The sequence below is a fragment of the Peromyscus californicus genome, unplaced genomic scaffold (genome assembly GCF_007827085.1).
Source record: "Peromyscus californicus insignis strain IS unplaced genomic scaffold, ASM782708v3 Scaffold_14__1_contigs__length_90479793_seg_2, whole genome shotgun sequence".
Taxonomy (NCBI): domain Eukaryota; kingdom Metazoa; phylum Chordata; class Mammalia; order Rodentia; family Cricetidae; genus Peromyscus; species Peromyscus californicus.
In genome coordinates, this window is record NW_026294436.1 from 49,529,222 (window position 1) to 49,544,992 (window position 15,771).

At 41.7% G+C, this 15,771-nt stretch overlaps 1 protein-coding gene across 1 annotated transcript in view; it reads left to right on the forward strand.

The window, feature by feature from the left end:
- Positions 1–15,771, forward strand: part of F5 (coagulation factor V) — a 71,538-nt gene that overhangs the window by 12,314 nt on the left and 43,453 nt on the right. Inside the window, exons 3-5 of the mRNA XM_052737438.1 lie at positions 512–634; positions 11,683–11,895; positions 14,680–14,823. Of these exons, the coding sequence (XP_052593398.1) occupies positions 512–634; positions 11,683–11,895; positions 14,680–14,823 (480 nt within the window). The remainder of the gene's footprint in view (positions 1–511; positions 635–11,682; positions 11,896–14,679; positions 14,824–15,771) is intronic.

Genomic DNA, 15,771 nt, shown 5'->3' on the forward strand with positions numbered 1-15,771 from the left:
ATGATGGCCCATGGATCCTCCCAACCCCTACACCTGCTCACTTCTCATTTTCTCCTTGATATTGTAAAATTGTTGGTGTCAGGACTGATGTGAGGTCATTTTTGATTAAGGTCTCAGGAATTTGGGGATTGTTGAACTTGTGTGAGTACCAAAGAATGGTGTGATTTACTCATTGGTTGCCCTCAGATCCATGGGAGAGTGTAAGAAAAGACAGCACATGAGAATGGATAGGATCTGGGGCAAACTGTCTCTCAAGTCTTTGGAGTTGCTTTGGGTTAAGGCCAAAGATTTGTAGTTCATTGTCATTTAATGAGCCAAGGTGGAGTAGATGGGGAAACAAAGACACAAAGGTCAGGAGATGGTTTACGTCAAGTTCAAGAGAAGCAAGCCAACTTCAGGAACAGAAGGATGACGGCAATCACCTTGGGACCTTTCTGCGTGTCCCTCCTGCTTAGCAGCTGTGTCTTTGATGATCCTGAATGTAAACAATTTCACACTTCTCCTCCCATAGGACTTCTTGGACCTACTTTATATGCTGAAGTTGGAGACATCATGAAAGTTCACTTCAAAAATAAAGCAGACAAACCCGTAAGCCTCCATCCTCAAGGAATTAAATACAGCAAATTTTCAGAAGGTAAGATGAATTTATTATTCCTCTGACAAGAGAAAGGGTAGATCTCTTTAATATTATTGCTAAATATTTTTAAAAACTGATACTGTTAACCATGCACTCTTAGAGAAATTTCCTTTCCTGAAAATTGTAATTATAAAAATTGATCCTGCTCTCAATTTCAGAGATGAAAACTAGTGGTTTAGAGTCTCCTAAATACCAGGACTTTGTTAAGTCCCCACTCCTAGTACAAAATCATCTGATCTCTCTGAATTCCATCTGTTCACCTTAAAATGGGAATGACAATACATTCTAGGATGGTTTGGGGCAGAGATAAATCCATGTTTCTACAGTAAGTGTAAGCAAGAATTATCATCACACAGACAAGTGAAGGGCAAATGCATTCTACTTGAACTCCATGACTACTATGCTTCCTTCCCCTGCTCCCATGAGTTCTAATGGGCACAAACAAGCCCCATAGTAATTAAGGGTGAGCAGACATTTTTTGTAAAAAGCCAGCTACTAAATACTTTCACCTTTGCAGACAATAAGATGTATGCTGCCTTGGAAAGAATACATTGTAATTGAGGAATTGCCTCTATGAGATTTGCTTGTGGGCTTGTCTGTGGAACATTTTCTTAACTGTTCATTGATATGTGAGGCTCCAGCCCACTGTGGATGGTGCTACCCCTGGGCAGTGAGCCTGGGCTGTATTAAAAAAAAAGATGGCTGAGCAAGCCAGGGCTGCAAACCCGTGAGTAGAGCTCTTCAGTGATCTCTGCTTCAGTTACTGCCTTGAGTTCCTGCCTTGGCTCCCTCCATAATGGACTGTAATCTGTAACCCAGGTAAACCCTTTCCTTCCCAAGTTGCTTTTGGTCAGTGTTTTATCACAGCAACAGAGAAAAAATTGGAACAATTGGCAAGTTCCTAGATGAGACATTGTGCACAGGAGTCTCTTCTGAGTCACCTAAATTCATACAGTGGTTAGTCTACTTATGAGGTTTCTAAACCAGTGGTTAGCAATACAAATACAATACAAGCAGGGGAAAGAAACAGCAGCATGGTCAAACTGTCCCTTTCAAGTGCCACTTACAGCGTGGGAGAAGGTAAGAGTTGTGGACTCTGCCCCTCAGCTCAGTTGTTTGAAGAGGGAATGGACCTTGCCACATCACCCATCTTCCTTGAATGTTTATTTGACCCTCTATTACTCAGTCAGCAAGTGTTTGTGAAACAAAATTACTGAACATGCCCCCAGCACATCTGTTTGTAGCTTCTTAGCATTGTGTATGAGTGCCTATATTCCCATAAATTCAAAAACAGTAAATGCAGATAAGGAGGAAACATAAAAAACTTCCCTGGGAAACAAGATGTAGACTTAGTACATAGTTTCCTTCACATGGAGACAAGCCTCCTGTTCATTGTATCATGCCCTTCTGTATTAAAATGTGGTATCTCCCCATCTGTATCTAGCGCTCACCCTCACCTATTGCCTACCTCTATGGTTGGACCTATTTTGGTGGGGATACACTAGCTACATGGTGAACCAGCAATGTGAGAGTCCAAATTCTTTATCTCAGAAGTAAACGTTCAATAGATGGACAGCTTGACACAGAGACAATAAGCATAGTGTTTAGAAGCCATAGCGGTAGGTAGGTTACAGATGGGTTCCCCTGTTAGACAGAATACACAAGCTGGTTTGTGGAAATACTTACAATTCCTTTCTAATGGTATTGAATTTTTTAAGCTTTGAATCAGGTCTTGGAAGATAGCTCAGCAGGAAAGAGTGCTTACTGAACAAACATGGGCACCTGAGTTAAAATTTCCAGAACTCCCAGAAAAAGTGAGGCATGGCCAGGTGCATCTATAACCTTCCGTGCTGGGAGACAGGAAACGGAGACAGGATCTCTCTAGGGCTTACTGGTCACCAGCTGAGCTCCATATTCACTAAGAAACTCTGTCTCAAGGGACGAAGGGCAAGAGTGATCAGGTTGTCAGAGGTCCTCTGGCTTCTGCCCATGCACACACACACCACTGTAAAAACCTCAAACTTCCTATCACTAAAATAAATTAAATTGAAATAAAATTTAATTTAATTTCCAAAAGTCTGTAAGTAGCATGCATTGTACTATTGGTAAGGTGTATTTTAATGATTGTTTTAAGAAAGTCTGTTTCATGGTAAGTCTTAATATTGCTATTATTCTTTCTTTTCTTCTCTATCTCTCTTCCCCCTTTCTCCTCCTTCCTTCTTCTCTCTCTGTCTCCCTCCCTTCCTCCCCTTCCCAGTGTGTGTGTGTATGTGTGTGTGTGCTGGGGATCAGACCCAGCATCTCAACATACTGGGCAAGCACTGTACCACTGAGCTTCATTCCCAGACCCCTGATAGTATTCTTTTATTTGATTTATATTCTTGTATTTACCTGTGGAGTTGCATTGTACTATACCACAAAATTGTTTTTAGTGGTTTATAAAATGCTTTAAATTGTATTTAATGTTATAATTCCATTATATTTAACCATCTTCTAATAAGCTAGAGCCCTAAATCTAAAAAATCTAAGAGATTGTATTTTGCATCTAAGTGTTGCAAAATTCTGTGTATGGAAACTTAGTCTTCAAGCCAGGTGGTGGTGGTGCATGTCTTTAATCCGGATCTCTGTGAGTTCGAGGCCAGCCTGGGCTACAGAGTGAGTTCAAGGAAAGGCAACAAAGCTACACAGAGAAACCCTGTCTCAAAAAAACAAAAAAAAAAAAAGAAAGAAAGAAAGAAAGAAAGAAAGAAAGAAAGAAAGAAAGAAAGAAAGAAAGAAAGAAAGAAAGAAAGAAAGAAAAAAAAAGAAAACTTAGTCTTCAAGGATTTTCCATAACATTCCAATTCTTGACACAACTTTATTTATTTATTTTTACCAAATATGAAACAAATTGTAATGATGAATAAAAAGTTCTCATAAATCACAAAAAATCTGCATTTTTCATTTTAAAAACCCTTTAATGTCTATGTAGTAGAATCAAGTTCATTCTACAACACCAGCATTACTGTGCCCATTGTCTAAATTACAGCTTCTAAAGGAATATCCTGGATCTTTGTATGCACAGAGACATTCACTGTGTTTAATAAATGGGGAAGAAAGAGTTCACAAAAAATAAGTAACAAGGGAGATTTAATGAATGAATGCCCTAAAGGGTAACCAGAGTCTCTTTACAGAACTTCACTGTCCCAAAGCTTGCATGCACCATTTCACATTTTAAAACATACTGGGGGCCTCTTTGAAAATAATTAGTACCTCATGGCAGAAGTAAACATGTTATAAAGATGAGTGTGGACTGAGCAGAAAATGAACAGAACTGAGTAAATATAAAATGAATGAGAACTCTTGTGTAAGGGGATTACTCTACCACAGGACGAACAAGGTTTTCTGTGCCCTCTCACAGTCCATCCTGTCCCTTTCTCTTCTTTTCAATTTAGAGTTTGACTTTATTTTGATTACAAAGTCAAAATCAGATTTACCAAAACAAAAACAAAACAAAACAAACCACATTTCATAAATGCTTCCTCTAAATAGCTATATCTACTTTGTTTTAGATTATATAGGCTACAAAATGAGAAATATAACATTCTGTTTTACACTAAAAGTAAAATAATCTGCTATGAAAAGAATAAAAGAACTGATAAACATATCCTCCAATTACCCTAGTAGTAATCCTGTGTATACATACAAGCTACATCCCATGTGCAAATCTACTGTTCACTATTTATTTCCAGGTGTCCAAAATTCACCTTTTAAACTTAATTAAAATTACCATTCAATTATGCAAACTGCTATTTTACATTAAAATGAGAAATAAAGTTCTCCTTGTGGGCATCTATTTGTGTTGTCATAGCAACCTTTATTTCAGTACCTACGTGCATGTCTTAGCATCCTGTTTTGTACAGGTTTTAAAACCCACCTAACATAATTAAATTTTCACAAATAAATTTGATGACACAAGGAAAATCAGTCACACACCGAGAAGGCAATTCTTATACAGGTTCTTCTTCAAGACAAGCAGCATGTTCTGATTGTGGCCTCTGCATTGAGTAGCTGTGGGAAGTAAACAGAGGTCAAAGCCATCACAACTGCAGCACCATCACGTACTTACCCTGGTCTCCTTTGCATCTGCACTGGGCACAGCACCTGGGATGCTTGAGGTGGTGATGGGAGTCATGGTAATCATTGCTGGGCTAAACTGAAGGACTGATAATTTACTAGAGAGAAGGACACTGTGCTAGCTTCCTTTTGCTCAGAAACATATTAATTTTGTGGGCAATTATAAGCAGTTGCATTGTCTTACTGTCAATTTTCCTCATCTTAAAATGCATTACTGATATAGATTCCATGTTTGTGTTTTCCCAACTTCATGTGTTAGAAACCTGATCCTCAATAAGACCATATCAAGGGTGGGGCCTTTGAGAGGGACTTAAGTCATGGAGTTACAGCCCTCATGGTGGGTTTTGTACCCTTATAAATGGAACCATAAGTGGAGCTATTCCACCCTCTGTAAACCACATGTGAATATAATGAAGAGAGCAGTCGGTACCAGGGAGGGGCCTCATGAGAGCACCACCATGTTGAAATCCACATCTAGCCTCTACCATGAAGAATGGCTGTGCTTAGATGCTCCCCAGTCTAGGACCCTCTGTTATGGCAACCTAAATCCACCCGATCTCAGTTTTCTCAGATGGGCTAGGACACAAGAGCACTGAGAGATGTCTCATCTGAACATAGGGTTGGATCCGTGATGTCGGTACTCAAGAAGCTGAGACGGAAGGATTGTGATTGGCATGACAGCTTGGGATATGGAGCAAGACCCTGGAGACCCTGTGTCAAAGACACAAAGACATTAGAACGTGTGTGTGTGTGTGTGTGTGTGTGTGTGTGTGTGTGTGTGTGTGTCCTAGTCTTCACCACCCATCAAAAACAGTATCTCTAAAAGATAAATTATTTCATCTTAATTTAAGGTAAAGGACTTTAAAGGTTATTAAGAGCCCTTCTGAAATTATCAGGCATACAACGCAAAAGTTTTGACTTTGATGTAAAAGTCCAGATGCCTTCCTCCTCAACCTAGCTGGAAAAGATATCATGATTCACATAATCTAACAAATATTTAATCATAAATTGTGATAGGAGATGGCTCAGTGTATAAAATGTTTATTGTGTAAGTGAGAGGACAGGGATTTGGATCCCCAGCAGGGGATGTGGGTGTGGTAGCCCTCCTGTCATCCCAGCAGTTAGGAGGTAGAGCCAGAGGACTAACCAGACTACTGAGTCAGTGAACTCTGGTTTCAAGTAAGAGACCCTGCCTCAATGTATATAAGGTGGAGACCACCAAGGAAGATACCTAGTGTCAACATCAGTCTCTACGTGCACATGGGTATGTATATGTTGCACCTGTACAATCATACATACACCTACATATTACTTATACACATGTGAACACAACCAAATAATTTAAAAAGAGCATCACCACCATATATAGCATAAAGTCAGAGAAGGAGTGAGCTGTGTCAAATCAGACATCTAAAAGCTAAGCAGACATTTCATCTGACAACCTCTTACCCTGCAAAGGAGGCCACATTCTGTCTTTTGGAGAGTATGGAAAGGCAGCAGGAAGATGTAACTTCCCACTCTAGGAATCCCCTGTGGGGTCTTAGCAGCTAGAACAGTGGGAGGATCAAGTCAGGGTACACCATGTCTTATCCCAGGAGGCTGTGGAGGAAGATCACTGAGTAAGGGCCAGCATGCATGCCTTGCATAGGGCAATTCAAGGAACCTCATGCCTACCAGTTGTTGCACAAAGTCTGACCTGGTCGGGTGGCTTCCTTATCAGTCCTGTTTGTGCTTCAGAGATTTCCAAGATAAAGCTTCCTGTTTGTCCTTTGAGAGTCTTCCTCATAGACTCTTTTTTTAGAGTTAATGTTATAACTCACAGGGAGTTACTGAAGCTTTTGTCTTTCCTCGGCTCCTAATCATTGTTAACATTCAAATCCTGTTGATCATTGAAGTCGGAGTTTATCTCATAGCAAATATTAGTTATTAGTTAGTGTTAAACCTCTCGTGGTGGGATAGGTGTAATACACTCGATGGTTGATCTTTACCCTAGAACAAGAGTCATCGTCTCAGGTGTCTATGACAGCCTGGTGGCTAGTCAGATGAAAAATGATTGCAATGAACACTAGTGAGCAGAAACTAAAAAACAAACCACAGTCAACACTCTGGATCAGACAGACTTTATGCCAGAATTTGGCTATGCCACCAGATCTCTGAGATTTGCATTTTGTTTTGTTTTTTTTTAAAAAGCAATCAATGATGTAAGGTCCAAAATAATATATTCAGTTTTCTAAATAATACAGTTCTTTTTAATGGTGGCTTTTAATTTACTTTTGTATCATGCAATCCCAACAGATTACGTCTATAAGCTCTGAATTAGTGATGTTGGCTGTAGCCCACAGGACCTTAAATTGTCACAGTACAGCAAACGTGCATTGAACATATATTCCATGGTTCCTATAGCTAGAGAAGACACCAGAGATACTGAACATACACGCCTAACCCCTTCCATCAAGGAGCCCACACTCCAGCAATCAAAATGTGTAGAGTAGAACACTAGTAATTATAATCCAGTAGGAAAGAATATACCACAAATATTTAATTTTTAAATAGTGATGAGTACTATAAAAGCAAATATATGTCACAGAATCAGAGATGAAGGGAGAAGTAACTGGTGTTTATGTTGGCTTCAGGAAGATGAGCATGCTTTTGGCTAAAGGATGAAATGGAGCAAGAATACTCTAAACAGGAAGAACTGTATATGCAGAGCCTCTGAGTATCATAGCATTGGGCATGTCTGGGGAACAGGCAGGAGGCATGGGTGATCGATACAGAGCAAATGACAAGAATCACAGAAGAGACCAGAGAGAAGCTGGGATACATCTATCAAATGTGGCATTATGGCCAATGTCAGAAATCTGGTGAAATATGTGACTCTGGATATAGCTTCTGAATTCTTCCCTTGCATGGCTTCTGTGCTTAGACCCTATGTAGTACATGGATACACACACTGAAGCACCTGAACTCCCCGCCACTGTGGACCATACTAGGTGCCTTGTTTCCCACTCCTACCTGGAGAACACAGATGCATGCTGATGCCATGAAAACGCTTGCCACATTTTGAGTGGGTAGATTTTCTGAAGATGGTTTGAGGTAAGGTACAACTAGATAGGAGGGCGAGCTCTGCTGCAATATAACAATTTAGGGAACTGTTTCTGAGTTTCTTCATTGTGTTCCATAAAGTAGAGATAAATAGGAGCATGATCAGGAGAAAGATGGGAGATTAGAAAATACCCGAATGTAACTTCTGTATTTAAACATCATAGCTGAAATGAAAAAGGGTACCAAATGATATCATTAACACATTAGATAGTGTGAAGAAACTGTTAGAGAATATTCATGTATTAAAAGACTGTTCAAAATTTAAAAAGATAAAAAGACTAAAGATGAGCAGAGCACGGGTGAACTGTGGCACACTGTCACGTGATGAGCAGGCCACAAGTGAACTGTGGCACACTATCAAGTGGTGTAACATGTTTAGTTGGGTCCCGGAAGTGGTAGGGGCAGAAAAAGAGCTTGAAGGAAAGAATCGCTTAAAACTTTTCCAATGTGGTGTAGACTACAGATCTGCAGATGAAGAAAGGCCTGATAAGAACCTACCCTGCCCCCAATATCACAGGCTGTTGGTTACTGTGCATAGCCTAATGGTAAGACCCTGTTGCTGAAGATACAACTTACTTATGTTACTGAGCACAGAGAAGTTGAGCTGGTCCCCCAACTAGATTAGCATTCACCCCTAATGACTAGCATTCATGATTCTGGAAGGTTCTTTGCATACTACCAGAGGAGAAATAATTATCAATTTCATTCAACTACAAATGCTGCAACCTACAACAGAGACCTGTTCTACCCACAAGATATACTGGTACAAGAGGGGCACAACTGTCATGGTAGTTACCAACTACTTCTTGATTAGAAGTGGGCAAGAACCTGAGACTAGACGGATCACGGACCCTCGGGGGAAACCTCCTACTATTGTCCTGCTAAAGGAACAGAGTGATAAAATGACTCCTAATGAAATACTGCTGTACCCATAGTTCAATGCATTGCTTAGCCATCATCAGAGAAGCTTCTTCTTGCAGTAGATAAGAATTAACACAGAGACCCACAATGGACAGTGTGCAGAGCCAGAGACTTTGGGGTACTCCGTCTTAAATAGGATGTCTTTTTCAAGGTCCTTCCCTCAAGGCCCAGGGATTTATGTGAAGGGAGAGGTGGAAAGATATTAAAAGCCAGAGGTGGTAGATGACTCCCAGGAAACAGTGTCTTCCAGACACAAAACTGATGTGCATATGAACTCAGAGTCTGTGACAACATGCATAAGACCCACACAGGTTCAAAATAGACAAGATCCCAGCACTGAGAAGGAGGAGTGGACGTGAGATCTCATCCTTCACTAAGAAGCTATTCACAATTGATACCTGCTGGGAAAGGGAAAATTAATTTCGTCAATAGAGTGACACTGAGTATATCAACCATACTCCAGGACAGGCCCCATTCCAGGAGTAGTGGACCAACACTAAATGGACTCTATATTTTGGGATGAGTTTTGTTGTTGCTGTTGTTGTATTGATGTGTGTGTGTGTGTGTGTGTGTGTGTGTGTGTGTGTGTGTGTGTGTCTGCATGCTCTTTTGTTTTGATATTTTTGTCTTATTGACTTTTCTTTTTACTAGTCAGTTTTTCTGTTTTGATTTTTCATTTTTTTTGTATTTTTCTTTCTTCCTGGTTGTTTTACAGAGAGAGAGAGATCACAAAGCTAGATGGGTAGGGAGGTGGGGAGGACATAGGAGGAGATAAGGGAGAGGAAAAAATGTTTTCAGAATATAATGTGAAAATTTTTAATTAAAAAAAAAAGGAATCGACAAAGCCAAGAAGTAGGAACAGGAAGAAAACCACAACAGAGCATCTCATGGCCAAATGGCCAAAAACCAACGATAAAGCAAAACTATTGAAAGTAGTCAGAAAAACAGACACCATACACAGGGAGGGGCAAAATTAAGAAATGGTAGCAGACTTCTCGCTCTGTGATCAGTGCAAGTCATGTGACAGTGAGGGGCACCCTTAAAATAGTGTGGTGGGATATACTTGAGTTATAGGACATGAGGAAATCAAGCTGGAACTAACCCAGAAGCTCCTTCTCTACCGGCTAGCTTTCATAGTACTGGAAGATTCTATGCATAAGACTGGGGGAAGAAAGTAATCAATCTTAGTCAACTATAAACTCTGGGATCTATAGAAACAGCTGGTGAGGTATTGTCTTGGTTGATGATTGATGTGAGAGGGCCAGCCCACTGTGGGTGGTGCCATCCCTTGGCAGGTGGTCCTGGGTGCTATAAGAAAGCAGGCTGGGGCTGGAGGGATAGCTCAGCCGTTAAAGGCTAGGCTCACAACCAAAAATATAAGAAAGCAGGCTGAGCAAACCATGGAGAGCCAGACAGTAAACAGCACCCCTCCATGGTTTCTGCCTAAGACCCTGCGTCCAGGTTCCTGTCCTGACTTCCCTCAGCAATGGAGTGTGACCTGAGAGGTACAAGCTGCAGCAAACCGCTTTCCTTCTTGAGTTGCTTACGATGTGTTTTCTAACAGCAACAGAAACCCTAATAAGACACATATCAAACACAAACGGATAAACAATATATCATCTCATTTATATGACATGATATAAAAACAAAGTTTTAATGAAAGAAAGCAGGTGAACAGCTTCTTGGCCTGGGTAGGAGAGAGCATGGATTATAGGTAGCATAAGGATACATTGAACAAAAGAACCATTCTCTGTGTTCACTGTGACTGGCTATCAGACCGTACACATTGGTTAAAGCTCACCAAGTATCATATTTAAATTTGGTGAACTCTGTTATATATCAATCAAAGGAAATGGCAGGAGGGAGGCCAGGGAGGATGGGGATGGGGAGAGGAAGAGGGGAGAGCAAGGCCGAAACCAAGCATTCCTCTTTTCAAAAGTGCAATCCATTCAGGAAGAACTGGCCCTTGGCCCATCACATAAAACACTTCAGGCTAGATTCCCTGTGCTCTGATGGCCTCGCCTTCTACCAAAGGTAACTGCATCCCAAAGAGGATCTTGGCATCAGCTGGCAATCATGAAACCCTTGGCTTAGTTGAATGAGGACTGCTGCTGGCCAAGAGGAAGCCAGTGCCCCTTGATTGCCTAGAACCCTGACCTCTCCCCTTCCTGCTCTCACTTGCTCCATCTCTACCGTGTCTCAACCCTCCAAACTCCCTTTAATCTAGGTTCTTCTCCAAAAGCGGAAGACTCATTTCTACATTGCCCCCCAGCTGCTGGAGGGCACACCCAGTATGCATAGGTTGTTGATGGGTCTCTGCCCAGTGAAGTGAAGGTATCTTCACTTCTGGGACAGACTGGTTTCGTATGCCCAAGGAGTAGACGGCATACAGGAGCTAGAGGCTGAGACTGTGAGATGGAGAAGAGTGAGACTAGCCCACTGCCAAGGAGCGACTGAGAGACAGAAAACAGGTCTGGGGATGACTGCAGTGGGAAGAAGACATGGTATTTTCAGTGCCAAACAAAACAATATGTAAAGAATGCACACACCCCATGCTAACAGTAAGGTAGCATGACTCCTGAAGGACTCTGAGGAAAGCATACTGATTCTCTTATTAGGAGATGGTTTACTGATGAAATGTGATTTGAGTCTTTGATTACATATAAACAGTTGTTCCAATTCCCTGAGAACTAACTTGGTCAATCTTAAGTAATCTTTGCTAGTAGCAATTATTCTTCAGGTCACCATAGTATTGTGCAGATGTGGGGATAGAAGTAAGTATATGACTCTTTCTGATTAGGAAAGTTGCTGTGAAAAGCAGGTAATTTGCAGAGAGCTCATCTAGGGTTGTCCACACTGGAGAATGATGGAAAACTCCAGATGTTTTTGTGGCTGTTATTCTCCAGGGGCTTCGTATCCTGACCACACATTCCCAGCGGAGAGGATGGATGATGTTGTGGCTCCTGGAGGAGAGTACACCTACGTGTGGGTCATCACTGAGGACAGCGGGCCCACACCCGATGACCCTCCATGCCTCACCCACATCTACTACTCCCATGAAAACCTGACCCAGGATTTCAACTCGGGGCTGATTGGACCTCTGCTTATCTGTAAGAAAGGTAAAAGCAATAATACCAGATTCAACCACAGCAAAGATGCTGGGGTGGCTGAGAGATGATACTGGGCTAAGACTTGGGAGAACCTTGGTACCTTCCTGTAGGTGAGGCAGGAGAACACAGTGGAGACCAGATCATGACTGAGAGAAAATGGCACCTGGTACTGGCTTTCCTGTCTCTTCTAAAACCTCCCATCATTTTAGGCATGGCAATTTCCTTCACGTCTGTTCTGACATTGTGCCTGAGTGTTTATATGACCTTTACCTCAAGGCCAGGTCTATTTATTTTAAAGTGTACAGCACCCTACTCACTGGGGAAGTTCCTGGAGAGGACACTGGCTGGGACAACTTGCACAGCTGAAGTTCGTTTTGGTGATTTGGTTTATAAGCATGTATACCCCAGCTCTCTTCCTTTGTTGTTATTTGGTTGAGGGTGGGTTGGTTGCTCAGTTGGTTGGTTGGTTGGTTAGTCTTTTATTTTTTTAGTAAGCGGGGCCTTGAACTCACAGTGATATTTCTCCCTTAGCTTCCCAAGTAGTAGGATTACAGGTGTGAGCCACCATTCCCAGTTCAGCTTGCTTTCTTATAAACAAGTTGAACACGTTAGGTGAAGCCCACAGATTTTGTGAGTGTCGACTTTTGCTGACCTATGCAGATGTGTGTCTTTGAGACCTGAAATCTGAGGACCTTAAAGAATGAGGTGGACTGCAGTGTAATGCTATAGACAATTTTACATCAGTTTCAGAGTACTTTTATACATGAATGAAAGAAAGAAAGCAATGTTCCAAGGAAGGTTGTTTGAGTTCAGAAAAACATCATCAGAAACACATGTAAATAAACTCCAGTAAGCACGTACCAAATATTGACAGAGCAGCCCTTTCCCAGAACTTTCTCAGACAGACCAATTTAAACACATTTGCCTGGCACGTGTCATAGATTATGTCTGGGGAAGCACGAAGGCCATGTCCAGATTCAGGTCCACCGAGGACGGCATTCAGCATGTCCTTTCACCAGATTGGGTCCTATAGCTGTGTTCTGACATCCAACAGGAATAAACATGTCTTATAAATTGAGTGTAAATGTTTAACACGGGAGGCATGAAATCATGTCTAAGAACAATCCAGGGAAATAAATGCCCCTGAGGTAAAAGGCCCTCTGCCTTTTTCCTGAGGCCTCTCTCACAGTTCCCCAAGGCATTGTTTACCATATGTCCTTCTTTTGACCAGTTCCGGCAGTGAGGAATCCCTTGAGCTGTGCTTCTCAGTAATACACGTGACTTTCCCTTTCATTGCCTTGCTCTGAGAGGCTCCAACTCATCTTTCACTGAAGCAATCAAAGACTACATACAGCAAACTGACATGCGGATAATGTCCTTTACACCCAGCTACTTACTCATCATACAACATATTTTTTAATTTCCTGGCAAATATACTATAATTGCATTGAAAAAAACTGTTCATCTTTTAAAAGGCTTTTTCATTTTATCACCATTTTTACTCATATAAGGATTGGTTTATCTTGATATAAACAACTCTCTAGTCGAGTATCCCACTTATGTATAGATGAGGAAGCTGTATTCAACATGGGGTGTTGTGTTGTACCATCTACTCTAAGGTGCATGTTCTGGTCTGAAGATTGGAAGAAATGGGTGCTTTTCCTTGTTGATGATGTTAGTTTTGAATTTTATTTTTTCAAATGAACAATTGTCCATTTATTTTATGTAAATATTCTTTTTTAACGTTTTATTGATTCTTTGTGGATTTCACATCACACATCCCGATTCCATTCATCCCCCTGCACCTTTACAACTACTCTCTGCCCCTGCAACCTCCCTCACCTCCCCCATGAAACAAAACAAAATCAAATGTAAAAGAAAAGAAAAGAAAAATCTCATTGTAAAAGCCGAAGTGTGATAAGGTTGAGTCACACAGTGTGCCCTTTAGTCCGTATATCTTTACTTTCAAATGTTCACTGCAATGAGTCATTGGTCTGGTTTGAGGCTTCTGGCTTCTGCTGGGCCATCCTAGACATCATCTTAGACATGCTACCGGACTCCTCTCGGCATCCTGCTGTTACCCTGTGTCATGGAGGTCCTACAGCTTTGGGTCTGCAGGGCTGGTCCCTTCACATGCTCCAGCAGATCATATATGGGATGGATGTTGGGGTGGGCCAACTCATATCCCTGCTTCTGGGTGGTAGCTGGGTTGAGCAGCCCACCAGCTCCTCCTCATCCTCATCACCAAGGTGAGCTCTCCAACACCTCCCTGGCTAGTTTGCCATATATAGCAAGCAGCAAGGGGCAGGGCCTGTTCTCCTGTTCTCACACCCACAGGATCAGCTCACCTGCACCTGTTCTCACACCACCAGGGCCAGCTCTACTGTGTTGCCCAGGTGAGGTGCAGGGTCCACTCCCCAGGGTGCTGCAGCCGGTGAGGGTCAGAACCAGCTCTTCCACTCTCATGACCTCAGGGCCAGCTCTCCCACTCACCACAGGCAGCAAGGGGCAGGGGAAGAGAATTTTGGCTTTTGAGGGTAGACTATTACTGCATAATCCGGAATGGACTTGTACTCCCTATATAGCCCAGGATTACCTCAAACTCATGATTCTCCTGCCTCAGCTTCTCCTGAATACGGTAATTATAGGAATAGATCCTATTCCCTGGCTGGAAATGTATGCTTCAAGTTTATATAAACATTACTTGTTTCTGGCCCCCAATTCGGATGTGTAGGACTACTAAAGGTACTCTTCGATGGGGAACATGATGGAAGCCTGTCTCTTCTTTCTCAGGCACACTCACTGAGGATGGGACTCAGAAGATGTTCGACAAGCAACACGTGCTGCTGTTTGCTGTGTTTGACGAAAGCAAGAGCTGGAGCCAGTCACCATCCCTAATGTACACAGTCAATGGCTTTGTGAACAGGACGATGCCAGGTAACACAGCGGCCGTACAACATTCGGCAAAGACAGGGTCACCAGTACCGTGGCCCCATGGTTTCTTTAAGGCAGCTTGCCACATACACTGGTTTCCAGTGCCTAGTGGCAAATTATCACACTCTTGTGCAATGATTCAGTGACTCTTGTGATTTTTATCGTCATCATCTTTTTCTACCTTAGCCAGGAAGTACAACAGATAAGTCAGAGGGTAACAAGGAACCTTGTGTTCTATAGCCTTGTTAAGTGTAGCCTTCTGAGCTCTACTCAAGTACAGAGTACTCAAGTCACTCTCCATAGGAATGGTCAACAGAAGGAGTGAAATAAAGAGGGCTGGAGAGATGGCTCAGCAGTTAGGAGCACTAGCTGCTCTTCCAGAGGTCCTGAGTTCAAGTCCCAGCAACCACATGGTGGCTCATAACTATCTGCAATAGGATATGATACCCTTTTCTGGTGTGCACGAAGACAGAGCATTCATGTACATAAAATACGTAAATCTTTAAAAAAAATAAAGATACTTGTAGTACAGATAAACAGGAGTATGCTCTACCATATAGATATATTAGTAGCTGTTCAAAAGTCTATTGATAAACAATATTCAGTGGCATATAGAATGTTTTCTCTTCCCATCTGCAGACAGAGTTTTGTAAAAAAAAAAAAAAATAAAATAAAAAAAAAAAATAAAATCATACCAACTGTTAAGTTGGGGGGGATCAGACTTCCACTGTACTAGTCAATTTTATATAAATAAAATACTGAATGCTGTCTACTATATGAAGAAAAGGTGTTTAAAAACAATTCAGTTTTAGAAGCAGAAAACTCAAGACTGGCAGGTTCATCAGCTCAGCCTTTGGTGAGGGACCACATGTCTGTGTCATAGTAGGGCATAGAAGCAAAAAGGAGATGGCTACATGTAGAAGGACCAAGAACAGAGATGGCCTTGCTTCA